The sequence below is a fragment of the Oncorhynchus mykiss genome, chromosome 8 (genome assembly GCF_057628025.1).
Source record: "Oncorhynchus mykiss isolate SJ-2025 chromosome 8, ASM5762802v1, whole genome shotgun sequence".
NCBI lineage: Eukaryota > Metazoa > Chordata > Actinopteri > Salmoniformes > Salmonidae > Oncorhynchus > Oncorhynchus mykiss.
Window position 1 is genome coordinate 51,024,397 of NC_143029.1, and position 20,935 is coordinate 51,045,331.

Genomic DNA, 20,935 nt, shown 5'->3' on the forward strand with positions numbered 1-20,935 from the left:
AAAGGTGGCACAACCAGTTATTGAGTGTAAGGGGGCAATTACTTTTTCACACAGGGGTATTGGGTGTTACATTGTTTATGAAATGAATGAAATAAGTATGTAATGCTTGTGATATTTGTTCGCTTGTGTTCACTTTATCTAATGTTAGGTTTTGGTTGAAGATCTGATAACATTCAGTATCAAAAATATGCAAAAGTAGAGAAAATTCTAAGAGCAGTGTGTAGCAGACAGAGCAAACAGAGAGAACGAGCGATCGAGAGGGATGGAAAGCATTTGCTTCGCGAGGTATCTCTACCTGAAAATACAGGATCTAAGTGATTGATAGTTGATATTCAGTGTTCAAGTATGCCTTATTTACTTAGATCAGACAGTATATTGTCAGACAGTATAGGCAGCATCTCTATAGAGACGAGATGTCTTGGACTTAAATCATTAAGTCATCCAATAAAACTAGCAGTACTAGGCAGTCACTACCATTCATTGTATCTTTGTCCTTGTATTGTTTTATTCTGTGTTGTTACAGCATTCAACACACGTAACGCATTCAATAAAAAAGTCGCAATAAAAAACACAAAAATGTATAACGGTGATTATTGTTTAATAATCTAAACGAAACCGAAACGTGGTGATATTACCTGGGGTGAATGCAAAGAATCGAACCCAAAATTCTGCCACCATTTATCTTTGTTGAACAGCTGACATGATGTCATTTATGTTCTTAGGTGGAACTGGTTTTCTTGAACATTGCAGCAAGTACCACTATTCCCCATACACTGAGTGTACAAAACATTAAGAGTAACTTCCTAATATTGAGCTACCCCCCCCCCCCCCCCCGTTGCCCTAAGAACAGCCTCAATTTGTCGAGGCATGGACTACAAGGTGTTGAAAGGGGTGCTGGCTCATGTTGACTCCAATGCTTTTCACAGCTCTGTCAAGTTGGCTGCATGTCCTTTGGGTGGTGAACCATTCTTGACGAAAAAACCCAGCACCTCCTACCATGCCCCGTTCAAAGGCACTTAAATATTTTGTCTTGCCCATTCACCCTCTGAATGGTACGCATACACAATCTATGTCTCGAATGTTTCAAGACTTAAAAATAATTATTTAACCTGTCTCCTCCCCTTCAGCTACACTGACTGAAGTGGATTTAACAAGTGACATTAATAAGGGATCATAGCCTTCGCCTGGATTCACCTGATCAGTCTATGTCATGGAAAGAGCAGGTGTTCATAATGTTTTGTACAGTCAGTGTATTTTACTTTCTCTGAGAAATGCAAGCCTCTGGCCAGGGGGTTAACTTAATTGCCTTCCATGAGGTGTTACCAATTACCAACTTAAGCTTGTATAAAACCACAGATGTCACTTTCTTTTTAGCCAAGCTCTGAAAACATAACATGTAAGCCCACAAAAATGATGTTGTTACACTTAACAATACATTTGGGGTCCAGAAATGATCTCCAGGACGATAACCAACCTCAGAATATAATTACTCAACTGAAAACACTTAACTTTCCAAGATACCCTCTTCAACACTGACCTTAACACCATCACACAGATCACTCAACACCCTTTCCCACAGATCAGTGAGATCACCAACTCCAACTTTCATCCACAATTCTTTAACTCACACTCACACCCAGCCCTTCTCCAAGTTCACAGGTCAAAGAACCAAAGAAACACTGAAACTTCTTCCCACTGGTCCGGAGCACAGGTAGGAGGATACCCCTCTGTAATTACTTCCCAAGGGGAACACAACACTGCAGCTCTGGTCTGATACATTAGAAAAGAAGAGCATTAGAAAAGCCACGCAGACAGCAACACTTGAGGAGACCATAAAAAAAACAAAAGAGTGAAAGAAGTTAGAATGTTTTACCATTCCCACTCCTTCCATTATGGTGAATAACGTCTCCCCATCCACCACATGTGAAGTATCTCATTCGTGGTAGCATGAGCAGCATGCCTAATGCCGATCAGAGGTCAAGTTGACTCCATTGTAAACCCCAATGTGGTGTCGTTAGACAAACCTTGAGGAAACCACTTTGCACTTAATATACCCGAGTACAGTTACTTAAAGTGATTTTGTAGTCATTACTCAAAATGATAATAGTCACTGTGAATAAAACGTTTTCATTATAATTAAACTCTTTATGAAAATACATTATGTGTCTCATAAGGCCTTATTTTGAGGCCTAGCAACCTCAAAACCAATCCAATGGAGTTTCCCATCTTCTTAAAATAATCTCTGAATAGACTTTCCTAAAATTCCCAGATTTTCGCAAAAGTCATGGTTGAAGGATTTCCAGGAATCTTCCAACCGGAATTTTGAAACCCTACTTGCATGTCACATTATGCTGGCTTGCAAAGTATTTGTGTAATTCCTATTGGAATCCAGCCGGAGTTAGGGATATCCAACACTTGGAATTTTTATTCACCTGAACAAGATGGCGCCGATAGACATGGTCGCCTCGTTCCTGGCTCCTAAACAACTTTGCATTAAATATATATGTTTTGTGTTACTTTTCATATTATTACATCAGAAGGTTTTGGCATTATTACATACAGCTGGAAATAACTTTTGGATACTACGACAGCCCTCAAAGAACTTCACTGAACTTTATGCAAACTGGAAACCACATATTCTGAGACCGCATTTATTGTAGCTGGAGAGTTTAACAAAGCAAATTTGAGGAAAATGCTACCGCAGTTTTACCAACATGTTGCCTGTGCTATTCGCACATGAAAAACATTGCTACTATCCCTTCTGGGACGGCTACAAGGCCCTCCCCCACCCTCCCTTTGGCAAATCAGATCACGCCTCCATTCTGCTCCTCCTTTCCTATAGGCAGAAACTCAAACAAGATGTACCCATGGTAAGGACTGTTCAACGCTGGTCTCACCAATCGGAATCCATGCTTCAAGATTGTTTTGATAATTCCGGACTGGGATATGTTCCAGGTTGCCTTCGAGAATAACACTAATGCATATACTGACACGGTAACTGAGTTCATCAGGAAGTGTATAGGGGATGTTTTTCCCACTGTGACGATTAAAACCTATCCAAACCAAAAAAACATGGATTGATGCCAACATTCACACAAAACTGAAAGGGCAAACCACTGCATTTAATCACGGAAAGGTGACTGGGAATATGGTTGAGTATGAACAGTCCAGTTATACCCTTGTAAGGCAATCAAACAGGCAAAACTTCAGTACAGCGACACAGTGGAGTCACAATTCAAAGGCTCAGACATGAGATTGTGGTAGGGACTCTAGACAATCACGGATTATAAAGGGAAATCAAACCACGTCGTGAACACCAATATCTTTCTACCGGACAAACTAAACACCTTTTCCTCCCGCTTTGAGGAAAACACAGTGCTGCCGATGTGGGCAAGCACATCCCCCGAGGACAGTGAGCTCTCGTTCTCCATGGCCGACATGAGTAAGGCATTTAAGCGTGTTAACCCTCGCAAGTCTGCAGGCCCAGACGACATCCCTAGCCACATCCCCAGAGCATGCGCCGACTGGTTGGCTGGATTGTTTACGGACATATTCAATCTCTCCCTGTCCCAGTCTGCTGTCCCCACTTGCTTAAAGATGTCCACCATTGTTCCTGTACTCAAGAAAGCGAAGGTAACTGAACTAAATGATAATCGCCCTGTAGCACTCACTACAGAGTTCCAAACTGCCTCTGGAAGACACGTCGGCACAAGAACTGTTCGTCGGGAGTTTCATGAAATGGGTTTCCATGGCCGAGCAGCTGCACACAAGCCAAAGATCACCATGTGCAAAGCCAAGCTTCGGCTAGAGTGGTGTAAGGCTCGCCGACATTGGAGTCTGGAGTAATGGAACGCACTCTCTGGAGTGATGAATCACGCTTCACCATCTAGCAGTCCGATGGACGAATCTGGGTTTGGCAGATGACAGGAGAACGCTACCTGCCCCAAAGCATAGTGTCAACTCTAAAGTTTGATGGAGGAGGAATAATGGTCTGGGGCTGTTTTTCATGGTTTGGGCTAGGGCCCTTAGTTTCAGTGAAGGGAAATCTTAACGCTACAGCATACAATAACATTATAGACGATTCTGTGCTTCCAACTTTGTGGCAACAGTTTGGGGAAGGCACTTTCTTATTTCAAGCATGACAATGCCCCATGCACAAAGCAAGGTCCATACAGAAATGGTTTGTCGAGATTTGTGTGAAATAACATCGAACACCTGGGTATGAATTGGAACGCTGACTGTGAGCCAGGCCTAATAGCCCAACATCAGTGCCCGACCTCACTAATGCTTTTGTGGCTGAATGGAAGCAAGTCCCTGCAGCAATGTTCCAACATCTGGTAGAAAGCCTTCCCAGAAGAGTGGAGGCTGTTAAAGCAGCAAAGAGGGGACAAACTCCATATTAATGCCTATGATTTTGGAGTGAGATGTTCGACGAGCAGGTGTCCACATACTTTTGGTCATGTAGTGTGGCTTAGCATTAGCTCATCATAATCTGTACAACTTGCCAAAAAGTATTTTACACACATTGTATGTGTCCATTAAAATCTATGCAAGAATCGGAAAGCATGATTTGTCACCCAATACTTGAAAACGTGAATAAATCTGTAAATACATTATGCTACATACATACATACAGTATGCTCCACTAGAAACGACAACACAACAGAAAATAAGGCACTTAGGAACGCACACATGTCCAAAGTTATTATTTATAAGGAAAACAGCATTTGAAGGCAATGTGAGTGGCAGCCATAAAACACGCTAGGGGGAAAAAGTTTGTGCTAGACTGCGCCAATGTCTGCATACTTGATCTGCGGAAACACTGTGAAAGTGTTTGGGCTCTCCTCGAAAATACTTTGTCCGGCTTAGTAAAGCCTCAAAGCCTTCTACGTGAATTCATGAGGAGGCGGAACACACCTCAATTCAAACCGTTTGGAATTAGAAATTGACATGTTGAAACACAGCCTATAAATAATTAGCAGTCTTGGTTTGAGGGCAGCACGAGTTAACTATCCGGTTCGGCTGTTTGCCAAGGCCTCTGTGATCTGCCAGGTCATGCTAATTTCCCATGATGCATGTCTGGAGAGATGGGCCACCGTATACGGCTGCTCTCTGTTTAATTAAAATGGGTCTTTCAGCCACTACTGTAAAAGCCTTCATGGCTTCTGACAGATTCCTTATCCTCTTTGTGTAAGGGGAAAGATTTGTGCTACGGACCATAAGAGTGATGATGAAGGATTGTGTAGCAGAGCCTTAAAAAAGCTGCTGTTTGACACTGGGGTTAAAGTCCGTCTGGCTTCCAAGATGATGGTAATTGAATGTTTTAACCTGACTGACTATAGGGGGGAAGTCGGAGAAATGCGGTTCCACTGTCACAAACTCTTTAAATTAGCTGTTGCATTGAGTTAATGTTTATTAAATTACTGTTTAATTCAACTGTATTGTAACGTGCACAATAATGTGTGATTTGTATCTTTTAAGTTTAAGTGTGTTTGTACTGGTTGGTGTGTATGTGGTCATTTATTTGTCTCTGTATATATATTGTGTATCAGTGATTGTGTGAGTATATTTGCAAAAGTATTGGTGAATTTATGTATCTGTATGTGAGTGTACTAGCATCATGTGATTATGAATATTTTAGCATTCTTATCTCTATTTATGGATTTATATACATGTGTGTGTGTACGTGCAGGCATACGTTTGTGTATGTGTATTTCTGTTTAACTTGTTGCCACCAGAGACGTCGAAAGCCGAGCTACCCTCTCTGACAGACTCATCACGGCTGAGCAGTGATCAGATGGCCATTACAGCCGCACCACAAGTCCCTCAGCAGTCAGACACTCCTGGGGGACCACATACCCCTCTTCTCCCCGTACATAGACTAACGGGATTAGAAAGTTGTGCTGCTGTCCGTTACGTAACCAATCTGAGATCCTCCTCTCTGCTGCACCACATTCCCACAAACGTGCTCAAGCCTCTCCTGTCAGTGAGGAGGCATGCATTCGTCACCAATGGGAACAGCTATGACGCCCTCCCCATAGCTATCACACACACACACACAACCCACAATTGAGCCCCACAGAAACATTGTATCATCCTAAACTTAAAGATCGACTGAACTTCCTGATTTGGCCTCGTTTTGAAGTTTGGTCTAATAAAATGTTAGCGGCCATGACTGGATCCAAACGAGAATTGTCTTGGGGGAGTGGTTTGATGTGGGTGTTTCTTTGCCATCCATTCAATCACAACAAACAAGGCAGTAGTGAGGTAAGCTAAGCTAGTTTTGTTATGGAGAGAACGAAATGCTGAAGTGAAGGACTTCTCCCCCTGACTGACTTGTTATCTCAAGGTGGTCAGCTAATTCAGTTCTATGTGTAGGCTAAAGCCTGGGCTGACCTTGTTTAGCCAAGCTGACAGCAGCTAGCTAGTATAGCTTGGGGATAGCTGTAGCTGTCTAGTCTATCGAGCTGATATTTCTCTGTGAAATCAGTTTAAGGCAAGATAGCAACAGCCAGTGTCTGGTATGCGTTTCACAAGACACTTGTTCTAGAACACCTTGCTACCAAAATAGCTTGCAACTTGGTTTCAATGTTTCATCACTTCATGTAAAGACATGTTACTGTGGAAATGGTGTCAACTGTGAGTTCAATGCCCGGTCTTGAGTCAGCTCAGCTCTCCTACAACACTAGTTCTTTAACTGGCACAATATTTCTCGTCTTGTCTCTCCTTATGCCTGCTGTTAGATCTACTAATATCCCAACAGGTGTAGGCTACATGTCAACTTCGCACAAATATCGCCAAGCTTGAGTGTAGATACATTTATCAACAACAAAATTGTGTGTTCCTGTTCCAAAGACAAAACATTTTATGCCGTAAATATCATATTGATGTGCTGATTAAGACAGTATGCCTACACTTGCCTAGCAAATAAAAAATATGTTGTATGTATTGTACAACTTCAGCTGTCTAACCAGAACTAGAATGGCATTCTATTTGTCCAAATCTGAGATGTACAGCTCTCTGGGTGAGGTTCTGTCTTCATCACCCACTGGAGACTTGAAGTCCCTTCCATCTATGTAATGTTTTAGAAGTTTTGGACAGGTGCAGTCAGGGGACAGGAGAAGTGGAGTGCATGACACTCCATCCCGGATGTGACAGAGTTTGCTTCAACCCATGGGTCCAGTAGGCAGAGTTCAATAACTACTGGAGAATGGCGCACTTCTCATACCACTCTGTAGGCTACTGACCAATTCAAAGCTTCCTCCAGAAGGTTAGTAGCCTAATCAGTAATAGTAGAGGAGTGCAATTGCTGAACTTATTACATTTACATTTGATATTTTAGTCATTTAGCAGACGCTCTTATCCAGAGCCACTTACGTAGATAACGTTCAAGTGTAACAGTTCCATGTAGAATAAACCCTACTTCACATAACACTATAGAAGCAGTGTTCTGCTAATATAACAATGTGCAAATATTATAAATTTCTGTATGGTGTGTGTGTGTCCCACATGGATAGTACAGTCCGATTCAATAATAACAAAAGACCACAACAAGTAATAGATATCTTGTATAATTTGAATGCTGAGTGCAAGATCTCTGTCCCGGTTCAGACATCAGTATCAACCTGAGGACTCCATTTCAAAAGCACCTCTTTCTGTCTTCCACCTGTAGTAAAACAAGGATGAGTTGATGAGTGACATGTATTGAAAGAGTGATAGTACATCACAAGTATTTAGTAATTTCTTATTACTTATCAACTTCTGTCCCTTCTGAGGTGTTTGCCAATACCTGATGTCTGTGGCAGCGTAGATCGTCTCCAGGTCCCTCCTCACAGATACTGGTCATAAAGGAGCCTGACTTAGGCTCCTATATCTGACCCAGCTCTTATATCACAGAGGGAGGGAGAGAGAAAGTCTGTCACCATACAGTCATGGAAGCCAACAGTAAATACACTGTTGAACATAGCCAATCAGAGATTATGATTCACAGCTAATTCACAAGGGACACGTGCCAGCATGGCACTGACTGGTTGACATTACTCACTCAGGCCCAGGAGTAGTCCATTGGCACAGTGGAAGGGGGCACCTCCTTACAACATACAAGACACACATACTGTACAAAAATCAAATCCAATTTTATTTGTTGCATGCAGTGAATAAAACATGTGTAGACCTTACCGTGGCATGCTTACTTACAAGCCCTTATCCAACAATGCAGTTGATTAAATATAGTTAAGAAAATATTTACAAAATAAACAATAACGAGGCTATATACAGGGGGTACAGGTTAGTCAGGGTAATTTGTAAAGTTACTATGCATAGATAATAAACAGCGAGTAGCAGCAGTGTAAAAAGCAAGGGGGGGGGGGTCAATGTAAATAGTCCAGGTGGCCATTTTATTCATTGTTCAGCAGTCTTAAGGCTTGGGCGTAGAAGCTGTTAAGGAGCCTTTTGGTCCTAGACTTGGCGCTCTGGTACAGCTTACCGTGCGGTAGCAGAGAGAACAGTCTATGACTTGAGTGGCTGGAGTCTTTGAAAATGTTTCAGGCCTTCCTCAGATTTTTTGGAGACTTCCTCCATCATACAGCACTGGTTACATTATCAATGGTGGTTAGGTGAATTCCAGGACTTTTAACCAAATCAAATGTGACCAACCTTATTCAAGTGTCCTCCATTACTCTGAAGCAGGACTGGTGTCTGGCCACTGCCTCAGCCTTCTGTAACGGCTCCTGATATGGTAGGTTTTGTACGTAGCCTGTGAATGAAATAAAATATCATCAATAAACATTTAGCGAGAAAAATATCTTACTTTAGTTTGGAAGTAATTTATATGCTAATAGAGGGGCTGTCACGACAAAATAGATTAAGGCCGGTGATGCTGACACAGTTAATATGCAACCAACTGTGTACTTTGCTGAATGCTTGCTGACAGAGCCATAGCTATATTTATTTTTGCCCTAGAAAATACACAATCAACTTTTATGAGAACAGGCATGTTGTTTTGGGTTAGCAGACGGAGACCCCAAATGCTAGCTAACTCTTGCAAATCAGGGTAAGTTATAAATATTTGCATGAGTTGAAATGAGTTGGCCAGCCAGCTAACGTTAACTAGCCAGTTCGAGATGAAACATTATTGAAAGCAAGCTTGCTACATCCTCTGATTAGCTAGCTGTTAGCAAGGTAGCTAACTAACATGAGCTGCATATCTTCCTCTGACAAGCTACATCACATTACACGTTAGCTTCATACATTTAGCTAGCTACAGTACAGTATCATTCCTCTTTCATCTGTGGTATCATAGCTAGCCTGGCTCGCTAGCGTTATCAAAAAATGTTGTATAACCAAACGTCGCTACTAGCTAGTACCAGCTATTTACTTTGCTAAAGTACTCACCAACACCAGCGGTTACACGGTTGACATGCGGCAGAAGTGACCGTGTCGGAGGTAATCCATTCCTGGCCATTTGGCAATATTGTTGAAATGCATTGGAGGTTTGCATCAACTTTATGGAAGCCAATTATCCCTCCAATTTGCCGAGTGAAATGTGCGTGCGTGGCACCCATATGCAAACTTGACAACAAATGTCCACATGGCAGCTGGGGAAAGACCACAATGTGTTGTCTCTGGGCAATTGGGCATCATCGGCAAAAGTGGGCATGTACAGTTGAATTCGGAAGTTTACATACACTTAGGTTGGAGTCATTAAAACTCGTTTTTCAACCACTCCACAGAAACTATAGTTCTGGCAAGTCGGTTAGGACATCTACTTTGTGCATGACACAGGTAATTTTTACAGCAATTGTTTACAGACAGATTATTTCACTGATAATTCACTGTATCACAATTCCAGTGGGTTAGAAGTTTACATACACTAAATTGACCGTGCCTTTAAACATTTTGGTAAATTCCAGAAAATTATGTCTTGGCTTTAGACGCTTCTGAAAGGCTAATTGACATAATTTGAGTCAATTGGAGGTGTACCTGTGGATGTATTTCAAGGCCTACCTTCAAACTCAGTGCCTCTTTGCTTGACATCATGGGAAAAGCAAAAGAAATCAGCCAAGACCTCAGCCAAAAAATTGTAGACCTCCACAAGTCTGGTTCATCATTGGGAGCAATTTCCAAACGCCTGAAGGTACCACGTTCATCTGTACAAACATAGTAGTACGCAAGTATAAACACCATGGGACCACGCAGCCGTCATACCGCTCAGGAAGGAGACGCGTTCTGTCTCCTAGAGATGAACGCACTTTGGTGCGAAAAGTGCAAATCAATCCCAGAACAACAGCAAAGGACCTTGTGAAGATGCTGGAGGAAACAGGTACAAAAGTATCTATATCCACAGTAAAACAAGTCCTATATAGACATAACCTGAAAGGCCGCTCAGCAAGGAAGAAGCCACTGCTCCAAAACCACCATAAAAAAAAGCCAGACTACGGTTTGCAACTGCACACGGGGACAAAGATCGTACTTTTTGGAGAAATGTCCTCTGGTCTGATGAAACAAAAATAGAACTGTTTGGCCATAATGACCATCATTATGTTTGGAGGAAAAAGGGGGAGGCTTGCAAGCCGAAGAACACCATCCCAACCGTGAAGCACGGGGTGGCAGCATCATGTTGTGGGGGTGCTTTGCTGCAGGAGGGACTGGTGCACTTCACAAAATAGATGGCATCATGAGGGGGAGAAATTATGTGGATATATTGAAGCAAAATCTCAAGACATCAGTCAGGAAGTTAAAGCTTGGTCTCAAATGGGTCTTCCAAATGGACAATGACCCCAAGCATACTTCCAAAGTTGTGGCAAAATGGCGTAAGGACAACAAAGTCAAGGTATTGGAGTGGCCATCACAAACCCCTGACCTCAATCCCATAGAAAATCTGTGGGAAGAACTAAAAAAGCATGTGCGAGGAAGGAGGCCTACAAACCTGACTCAGTTACACCTGTCTGCTCTGTCAGGAGGAATGGGACAAAATGGGACAAAATTCACCCAACTTATTGTGGGAAGCTTGTGGAAGGCTACCCAGAACATTTGACCCAATTTAAACAATTTAAAGGCAAAGCTACCAAATACTAATTGAGTGTATGTAAACTTCTGGCCCACTCGGAATGTGATGAAAGAAATACAATCTGAAATAAATCATTCTCTACTATTATTCTGACATTTCACATTCTTAAAATAAAGTGGTGATCCTAACTAACCTAAGACAGGGAATTTTTACTCAGATTAAATGTCAGGAATTGTGAAAAACTGAGTATAAATGTATTTGGCTAAGGTGTATGTAAACCTCCAACTTCAATTGTAAGTAGCCCATACCCAACCCTCCAGTAAGTCGTAACGAACTCACTTACAAACTCTGTGTTGGACGAGACTGACTTCATGACCAAAACTATCCTATTTACACTTTGTAGTCAATTTTGAGACAAGAGGGCTTCCCGAGTAGCGCAGAGGTCTAAGGCACTGCATCGCAGTACTAGAGGCGTCACTACAGATCTGGCCCAGCGCTGTCTGGGTTAGGGGAGGGTTTGGCCGGCCAGGTTTCCCTTGTCCCATCGCACTCTAGCGACTCCTGTGGCGGGCCGGGCGCATGCACGCTGACACGGTCGCAGGTTGGACGGTGTTTCCTCCGACACATTGGTGCGGCTGGCTTCCCGGGGTAAGCGAGCAGTGTGTCAAGAAGCAGTGCAGCTTGGCAGGGTCGTGTTTCAGAGGACGCATGGCTCTCGACCTTCGCCTCTCCCGAGTCCGTACGGGAGTTGCAGCAATGGGACAAGACTGTACCAATTTGATATCACGAAATTGGGGAGAAAAAAATATTAATAATAATAAAAAATGAAAAAATAAATACATTTCACACAAGAATAAATGTTTCTGACACATTGATGCCACATAGGCAGTTGTCAAAGGAGAAGTTTGATTTTAGGGGCAGTTAGTCTTTTTCTCTAAAGTTTGCATTAAGTGCATGCAAGGTACTAGAAAGAAATAATGAACAAGGTAGCAATTATTGCACAATAAAACAAGTGTTTTACACAGCTCCACACAAAAATACAGAAATTGATATGTATCAATGTAGAATGAATGTGGTAATGTACAATGAAGGAAAACATTTTACGAAACAAAACAAGAACAACAAATACAAAAACATATGCATGCACACTGCACAACATTAGCATGTATTCATACACACACAAAAAGACACGCATGGACTCATAAACAAACAGGCACAAACACACATACACACACGCCTGTGAGAGGCGGTGGCTCTTACTGAGCTGTAGAGGAATCCTTCTCCGTTCATTCCAATGTAGAGGCCAGCCTTCACCCCTTGGATGGCCACCACCCTCAGACCCACAGGAATTAGATTAAACAGTGCTGAGAGAGAGAGATTGAGAGAGAGAGATAGAGAGAGCGAGAGAGAGACAGAGACAGAGAGAGAGAGAGAAAAGACAGGTATTACTCACCGGAGACCTTTTGACCTCGCACTTCTAGTATTTAACTTTTACCTGTGAAAGGCCTGCTGTGCGCAATTATAACTGAATTACCCGGGAGATGGATCCCACTTCTGACACCAGTGTGACCTGACTGATGTTCCTGTATGGCACCTCTTAAAGTGGGGTTTTTGAACAGTGGCTGACATTGCAGTTATACAGCATGCATTTTCCTTCTGAGGCAGAATTCCCTCTGAAGTGGACACTCCTTTTGAAGTGGTCTTCAAATATTTGACAAAACGTGGACATCCCTCTCTCAGGTGGACTCTTTCCTAAAGTGGACTTCCTCTAGTGGTGAATTTCCATGTTGAGTGGTTAGGGATACAGCACAAGCACTAAGAAGATTGTAAGTGGTGACGGAATCAGATAAAGCTCAGATAAAGCTCACAGGGATTAGAGGAGAGGTGCCAACACACGTCTACGTCCGCCCAGCAGATTCAATTTCACTCAATAAAAATCGACATGCCGCTTTCGCCTAGCTATAGTATAAATTGTCCTCTGAGGATCTCCAGGCAGGAGATATATACTTACACTGAAAAGGCTTTGTTGGATCTTTCAGCTACTGTACTCTGGGCCCAATGTGGCAGGGTTGTCCACCACTTCATACTTTCCTTTCTTTTCCATTTTCTCGCTCTCTCTTTCATTCATCCGTCGCTCGGTTGCACTTTCTGACGGGTTCCCTCTGTTGCTTTGATGACCAAAACTTGTCTCTCCGAGGATTCGTGCATGACTTCATGAGCGTGAGACAGAATGTTCTGGACGAGAGCTGCCGCTACATCAGCCATCAACCGCACAGACATATTGTAGGGTTCAATCAGATCAGATGCAGTGCCCTCAGACAGACCTACATTGCCATTGCCTGAGATCAGAGAAGTGGTAGGACGTGTGGAGTAGAAATCATGAAATGATTAATAGCTGCCAGAGCTCTCATTTGACTTGTTCAACAACTGTGACTTAACTAATGAGACAGGAGCTGTCCTACATTCGAATCCGTAAGAGAAAACCCTGCTTTTGTCTACTTTATCGAATGATTCAACAATCATGTCCTTTAAGCATGCAAAGACATTGGCAAACATTGAGTTTTTATTTCATTTGATTTATTTAACCTTTATTTAACTAGGCAAGCGTTAACGACGAGCCTGTAACTCACGCATCTATAATATCTGACAGACACCAGCTAAAGCTGGCCTAACCTGCCATATGCGAGTGTAAAAAGATTTCCAGAAATATTCATTCTTCAAAAGGGCAGACAAACGTGTCAAAGTGACTCAAGAACGCCAACTCCTAGGAATGTCAGCCCTCTGAAGGAGCTGTAATCGGCCAAGGCGAATCCAAAAAGGAAGGTAAGCCTGTTTGATGCGCTAATATGGGCTCGGTAGATAATACAACCCCGGGACAGTTTAGAAAGTGCTGGGCCGTGCAAATGGGAAGGGCAGTTCCTATAATCCTGAGGGACATCCTTTGGGTGAAATTTGGTGGGAGAAAGTGGGGGGGGGGGGGGGCTTACTGTGACAGATAGAGAAGGCTCTCTCAGCTGCACTAACAGCTAATGCTAAACAAGAGCATTAGCCATGGAGATGATGGAGCAGGCGAAGAACTAGCACTGTATATAGAGTTGGTCTTCCACAACCAGCGATGGCTTCATAAGCCTCAATTTGTGCAGGTACTTATAGAGGAGCGAGCAACCGAATATGCGATGAAATTAGTGTCGGGTTGCTGACTCAAAATTGAACACGGTTGTTAATGAATTTAATGGTGGTTTCCAGCACTCTCTTGCAATTGTGTACTAACCTGCCAGTCAATCATATTACCAATAAGACGCCCACTCAGTACTGTAAATGCAGCCGCCTGCACCCTAAACCAGCTTCATCAGCCCACCAACAAATATCATGACATTTAGAAACCAAATTCCTAATTTTGGACAATTAAACAGAATGTTTTGTATTTGTGCATGAAATCCTCCTGTTCTCTGAAACCAACAGTTTATCCTTGTCAGATTTTCCTTCAGCTTGCTGCCTAAAGAATAAGCATGGACCATTCTTTATTGGAGGAAAATTAGAGGCCAAATAAATGTAACTGAAATGTCTGGTTTCACCATAGCTGGTCACACCTAGTATGCAGTTAAAGTTTTTTCCTCTGATCCCAAAAGTACAACCAAACCGCCTCCTGAAAGTAAATTATTCCTGCCATCTCGGCATCACATAATGTAGCAGAGGTCAGGAGGTCGAGCAGTTCAAGGGTGGAGGTAATCTATTATTCTAATAATCCATCACACAGATCAATAGGTCCTGAATGCCAAGCTTTCACTTTGCATTTCTCTCCCTCTCGATCTCTCATCTCTCAACCCTCCCTCCCTACATGCCTATTAGTAACTATTGCTCAACAGTTCTCCAGCTCTCTCTTACTGTATTCCAAAGTGTTCTATATTTTCCCCAATGGGAAAAACAGACATCATGGTCACGTTGTATGGTGGTTGTCTAGAGAAAGGTTTTTAGCAAGCAGTTTCTATCTGGTTGTAATCTGGATATCTAACCAGATAACAACCAAAATATGACGTCTTTACCAAGACAATTTGAATAATTTGATTTCATCATGGCAAAAATGCATCTTTACCTGGTTTTGAAAGAGACCAATGTAAAAAATGACCCATCCAAAAATACCTCAATTGGTTACTAGTGAATGAGTTTGTTTTTCCCAATTGAAATAAACTACATTTGTTGAAACCAACTATATGATTCAATGTCAACTGTTATATTTGATTATTAACAAACCTATATTTCAAGTTTAACTTTTCCCCTTTGGTTAAACCTAATAAATAACAATTACAGACAAACATTTCATGTAAATACAAACCATCTTGTTTTGACTTTGGAATTAAATAAATTCCCTGTAAACTAAGTTTATTCAACAACTTGAAAAATTGTAATAATAAAATATAATATTCTTTACAGAAGACCTTCACATTTAGCAAGCACAATATCATAACCAAGCAAAGGCTACCTTAACACAGAAACCTTATCAGGCTCTTAAAAAAAATCAGGCTCTTAAAATTACAACCTGAAAGCCACACCCCAAATTAGCCATGCCTCCAACTCCTCTGATAGGCTGCTGCCGCTATATTGCCCCCACCGCAATTCAACGCACATGCGCAAGGTGTTGAAAGCAACTTAGAAGTGTTCATTAATTTAAAAAATCACATTGATCTGACAAAATCATAATTTGATTTCAGAAAAAATATAATAGAAGGTTGAATGAACCAATTTTCAATCATTCCAATCAGTAAAAGCACTTCAGATGAACAACAGTGCAGTTGGTTGCAATCTGGTTATACAATCATTTCTTAAACAGAAATTAAAGCATTAAGACATCATGAGCCAGCTAGGCCAGGTTCTTCTCTCCTTTCCTCTCTGTGTCGTCTTCAGTCTGTCTCTGAGCATGAAGCTTCTCGCAGAGGGAATTATTAATTTGGTACAAATGGAGAAGGAGGTATTTTTAGTTCTATTTACTGAATTATTTACTGCAGTTTACTGCACTCCTCCATCCCTGGGCCAGCATTACTGGGTATTGAGAAGATTTCCCAGATACCACTGACCCAAACCACACTGTAATGGAAAACGGTCATTTATACGGTCATTTGGGGTATTATCAACAGTAAAATACTCAAAAATGTTTTTACTGCAGCATACTGTAAATGATGGTGCATTGTGGGATAATGCTGTGGGTGGGGAAATAATTGCTGTATTTCGAATGGTACACACAAAAAAATACTGGAAGCAAGTGACCTGTAAGTTACTGAAACAAAAAAAAGGTACATATTGTAACTAAATTCCAAATAAACGTTGGTTTAACAGCACATTACTGTAATCCACCTCTCATAATACAGTACCGTACCGCAACTTACCAACAAACCTTTGACCACTAGTGAGTATATGGTACTGTTGTTTCTAGCTCATTAACATATTTTGAGGCGTGCCTTGTAAGAGGTATTGATTCCTGTGGTTATAGAGCCCCACAAATTGTAAAATATATAGGGGACACATATATAGAGTGGCAGCAAGTCTCAAATGGTTGAGCATTTTGTCATGGCCTTTTTGTCTGTTTTGCCCTGTAGTTGCTGCCAGTCTGGAAGCTTCTGTTAAGGCCTCTAGAAGTGTAAGTGATATAAAACACAAAATATTAATTAAGATCACTTTATTGGTCAATTGCACACAAGGTCCAACTGAAATGTAACTTTGCTTAAAAATAGACATACATATGTTTTAAAGAGGTGTGGCCACACAGGGAGCTGTTGTTGTGGGGGGTTAGGTGCCTTGCTCAAGGACACAACGGCAAGCAACGGAATCTAGGATTTGATACAACTCACTTCCCAAAAGATTTTTGGGGCAAACTTTCCAAACTGAAGTAGTTTGATGCTGATCTACTTATCTGGGTGCTCAATCCTGATTGTAGGGATTTGAACTGGCAACCCTCCGGCTGCTGGCTCGCCTCTCTAACCGTAAGGCTACCTGCCGCCCTATGCTGGAATGTGTAAACATTTTACCTACACTGTAAAAAAAATCTTACTGGCAGCCTGTTGGTTAATACAAAACAAATTACAGTATGTTACCCTGAATTCCAAAGAATGTATTGTTTAACCAAAGTTTATTTGGAATTTACAGTAACACTTTTTTTTTACAGTAACTTGCAGGTAACTGTCTGCCAGTAAGTTACTGTAAAAACAAGTTACTGTTTTACAGTGTAGCAGTTAACCTGCTTGCACCAATCCCGTAATTACAGTAAACTACAGTGAAATGCAAACCCCTCCTCTCAATGAATTTCATTCATTAATTCATTCATTCATTCTGATTATTTTTACCATAAAATACAGACAATTCTATGGTATTGTACTGTGTGTCATTACACAGTACTTGCTTTGATACTGTATTTATATTACAGTAGGTGTACTGTAATATGAAACACAGAATTTTACAAGCCACTGATCTGCCTATAACATGCTGTCAAATTCACGGAAAACCCTTTACAGTGCAGCATCACTCCTAGAACACTGCAACAGTTCCGTTCCCAATAACTCATTTAAAGGACCCCCCCAGAGGAAGTTGTCGCCAATATTTCAATATAATTTCCTGTCCTAGCGATGAAATGCATGTTTAGGTTCCACCTCCGAAGAATGACCAAGGCTACGTATACACATTCAAGAATTGGATGTGGTAATTTCCCAGTGGAGTTGATGAACATCAACTAATTTTTATTTTATTTTTCCTTTATTTAACTAGGCAAGTCAGTTAATTAAGAACAAATTCTTATTTTCAATGATGGCCTAGGAACAGTGGGTTAACTGCCTGTTCAGGGGCAGAACAACAGATTTGTACCTTGTCAGCTCGGGGATTTGAACTTGCAACATTTCAGTTACTAGTCCAATGCTCTAACCACTAGGCTACCCTGCCGCACTAATAGGGCTAGCTAGCATGCTAACCTTATCTAGATAGCTAACTAGCTATTTTGCTAACCTTATCTAGCTAGCTAGCTAATCTGTTGTTGGATATTTTAAAAAAGTACTACACCGTATTCAAAAGATTCAAAAGATTAGCCAGCTGGCTCCATGGATGGTTCTGGAGCTAGATTTGTCATAAGCATTGATTTAGGGAAAATATTGCCACAGATGGCAACCACTGTCCTATCTTTGACTTCGCCATCTATTGTTTTCTCCAAAGTTTTGTCATCTTCCATAAATTACGGCCACGAATCCAACACAGAAATAGTTAGAAATAATAAAATGAAGCAATGGTAATATGGAAAGCTGGCTGATATGAGTTTCTCTACATTGTAATGGACCGCGGTACAGCAAAGCAAAGTCAGCCCATGCTCATGACTCATGGTTCTCACAATTGATAGACTACAATTACTTTTCTCATGATCATGCACGCCACAAATAACACGTAACTAACTGTAAATTCCTTCTTCTTCTTTGGTATTATGGCAATCCGCAAACAAATGTTATAGGTGCAGGCTGCCACCTACTATATTGGCTGTGTATCAGCCTACTATTCTGTATTATAAACTGGTTGGTTTGAGCACTGAATGTTGATTGGCTGTGGTATATCAGACCGTATACAACGGGTATAATATAAACATTTACTACTCTAAATACGTTGGTAACCAGTTTATAATAGCAATAAGACACATCGGGGGGTTGTGATATACTGTATGGCCAATATACCATGGCTACGGGCTGTGTACACCTCCGCGTTGCGTCGTGCCTAAGAACAGCATTTAGCCGTGCTATATTGGCAATATACCACACATCCTCAGGCCTTATTGCTTAAGTATGAATTCATTATACTTTGTGCAAAATTACCAAATAACCCTGCACCCATTGAAACCTCACCACTATTCCACTACTTTGGCCCTATCTGATCCTACTCCAGGCCAGCAGCCTGGGAGGACGGGACACTGTCGTTCAAAACATATTTTCTGCAGTAAAATCTTGTACACCCTGTGGCGACCCATCATTCAGGGCTGGTGGGGCAAACAAAATAAAATATATACACTACCAGTCAAAAGTTTTATAACACCTACTCATTCAAGGGTTTTTCTATTTCTTCCTATTATTATTTAAAAAATGTACCCCCTTTTTCTCCATAATTTCGTGGTATCCAATTGGTAGTTACAGTCTTGTCCCATCGCTGCAAGTCCTGTACAGACTTGGGAGAGGCTAAGGTCGAGAGCCGTGCGTCCTCCAAAACACAACCCAGCCAAGCCGCTCTGCTTCTTGACACAATGCCCACTTAACCCGGAAGCCAGCCGCACCAATGTGTCAGAGGAAACACCGGACACCTGGCGACCTTGTCAACGTGCATTGCTCCTGGCCAGCCACAGGAGTCGCTAGTGCGCGATGGGACAAGAACATCCCTGCCGGCCAAACCCTCCCCTAACACGGAACCCAAACCGGCTGCACGCATGTGCCATCGTGCACCATCGTGCATAAATGTATTTTGTCCCCCCCCCCACCAAACGCGATCACGACACGCAGGTTAAAATATCAAAACAAACTCTGAAACAATTACATTAATTTGGAGACAGGTCGAAAAGCATTAAACATTTATGGCAATTTAGCTAGCTTGCACTTGCTAGCTAAGTTGTCCTATTTAGCTAGCTTGCTGTTGCTATCTAATTTGTCCTGGGATATACACATTGACTTGTTATTTTACCTGAAATGCACAAGGTCCTCTACTCCGACAATTAATCCACACATAAAATGGTCAACCGAATCGTTTCTAGTCATCTCTCCTCCTTCCAGGCTTTTCTTCTCTGGACTTTATATTGCGATTGGCAACTTTCATAAATTAGGTGCATTACCGCCACCGATCTTGTTTGTCTTTCAGTCACCCACGTGTACCTGCTTCTATAAACCAATGAGGAGATGGGAGAGGCAGGACTTGCAGTACGATCTGCGTCACAAATAGAACTGACTTCTATTTTAACCCTTGGCAACTCATACGCTTGTTGGCGTGCGCGAGCAGTGTGGGTGTAATAATTGAATAATATAGATTTCTAAATTTATTTTGCAATGAGAGCGCACGGTGTAGTCAGCCTGTAACCCGGATGACATTGGGCCAATTGTGCACTGCCCCATGGGTCTACCGGTCACGGTTGGCTGCGACAGAGCCTGGATTCGAACCAGGATCTCTAGTGGCACAGATAGCACTGTGATGCAGTGCCTTAGACCACAGTGCCACTCGAGATGCAAGTGTTTTTCTTTATTTTTACTACTTTCTACATTGTAGAATAATAGTGAAGACATCAAAACGAAGAAATAACACATATGGAATCATGTAGTAACCAAAAAAGTGTTAAACAAATCAAAACTTATTTTATATTTGAGATTCCTCAAATAGCCACCCTTTGCCTTGATGACAGCTTTGCACACTCTTGGCATTCTCTCAACCAGATTCATGAGGTGGACCTGGAATGTATTTCAATTAACAGGTGTGCCTTGTTAAGTTCATTTGTGGAATTTCTTTCCTTAATGCGTTTGAGCCAATCATTTGTGTTGTGACATGGTAGTGGTGGAAAACAGAAGATAGCTCTATTTGGTAAAAGACCAAGTCTATATTATGGCAAGAACAGCTCAAATAAGCAAAGAGTCATTATCATTACTTTAAGACATGAAGGTCAGTCAATACGGAAAGTTTCAAGAACTTTGAAAGTTTCTTCAAGTGCAGTCACAAAAACCATCAAGCACTATGATGAAACTGTCTCTCATGAGAAACTGGCTCTCAAGTCTAAGTCCTTAGTAAGGGTAGACATCGAACATTTAGACCCTTTGGGTCCTGCCATAGAGTTACATTAGAAGAGCCCTTGAGCCAAGAGCCAAGAAGGCTCAAGTTCATTGGCCACAGACATAATGAAATCAAATCACGTTGTATGTACAGTAGCAGATCATGTCA

At 41.7% G+C, this 20,935-nt stretch overlaps 1 protein-coding gene and 1 long non-coding RNA gene across 4 annotated transcripts in view; both read right to left on the reverse strand.

Moving 5' to 3' along the window:
* The window catches only part of LOC110530011 (fibroblast growth factor 12), a 54,516-nt gene that overhangs the window by 10,000 nt on the left and 23,581 nt on the right, over positions 1–20,935 (reverse strand). For all 3 annotated transcript variants that reach the window (XM_021612767.3, XM_021612766.3, XM_021612765.3), the window contains one exon: positions 12,269–12,372. In XM_021612767.3, the coding sequence (XP_021468442.2) occupies positions 12,269–12,372 (104 nt within the window). The remainder of the gene's footprint in view (positions 1–12,268; positions 12,373–20,935) is intronic.
* On the reverse strand, positions 7,559–7,884 carry LOC118965522 (uncharacterized). Its single transcript, XR_005052890.2, has 2 exons — positions 7,790–7,884; positions 7,559–7,666 (listed from the first exon to the last, which is right to left on the reverse strand). It is a non-coding gene; the product is annotated as an uncharacterized LOC118965522 (long non-coding RNA).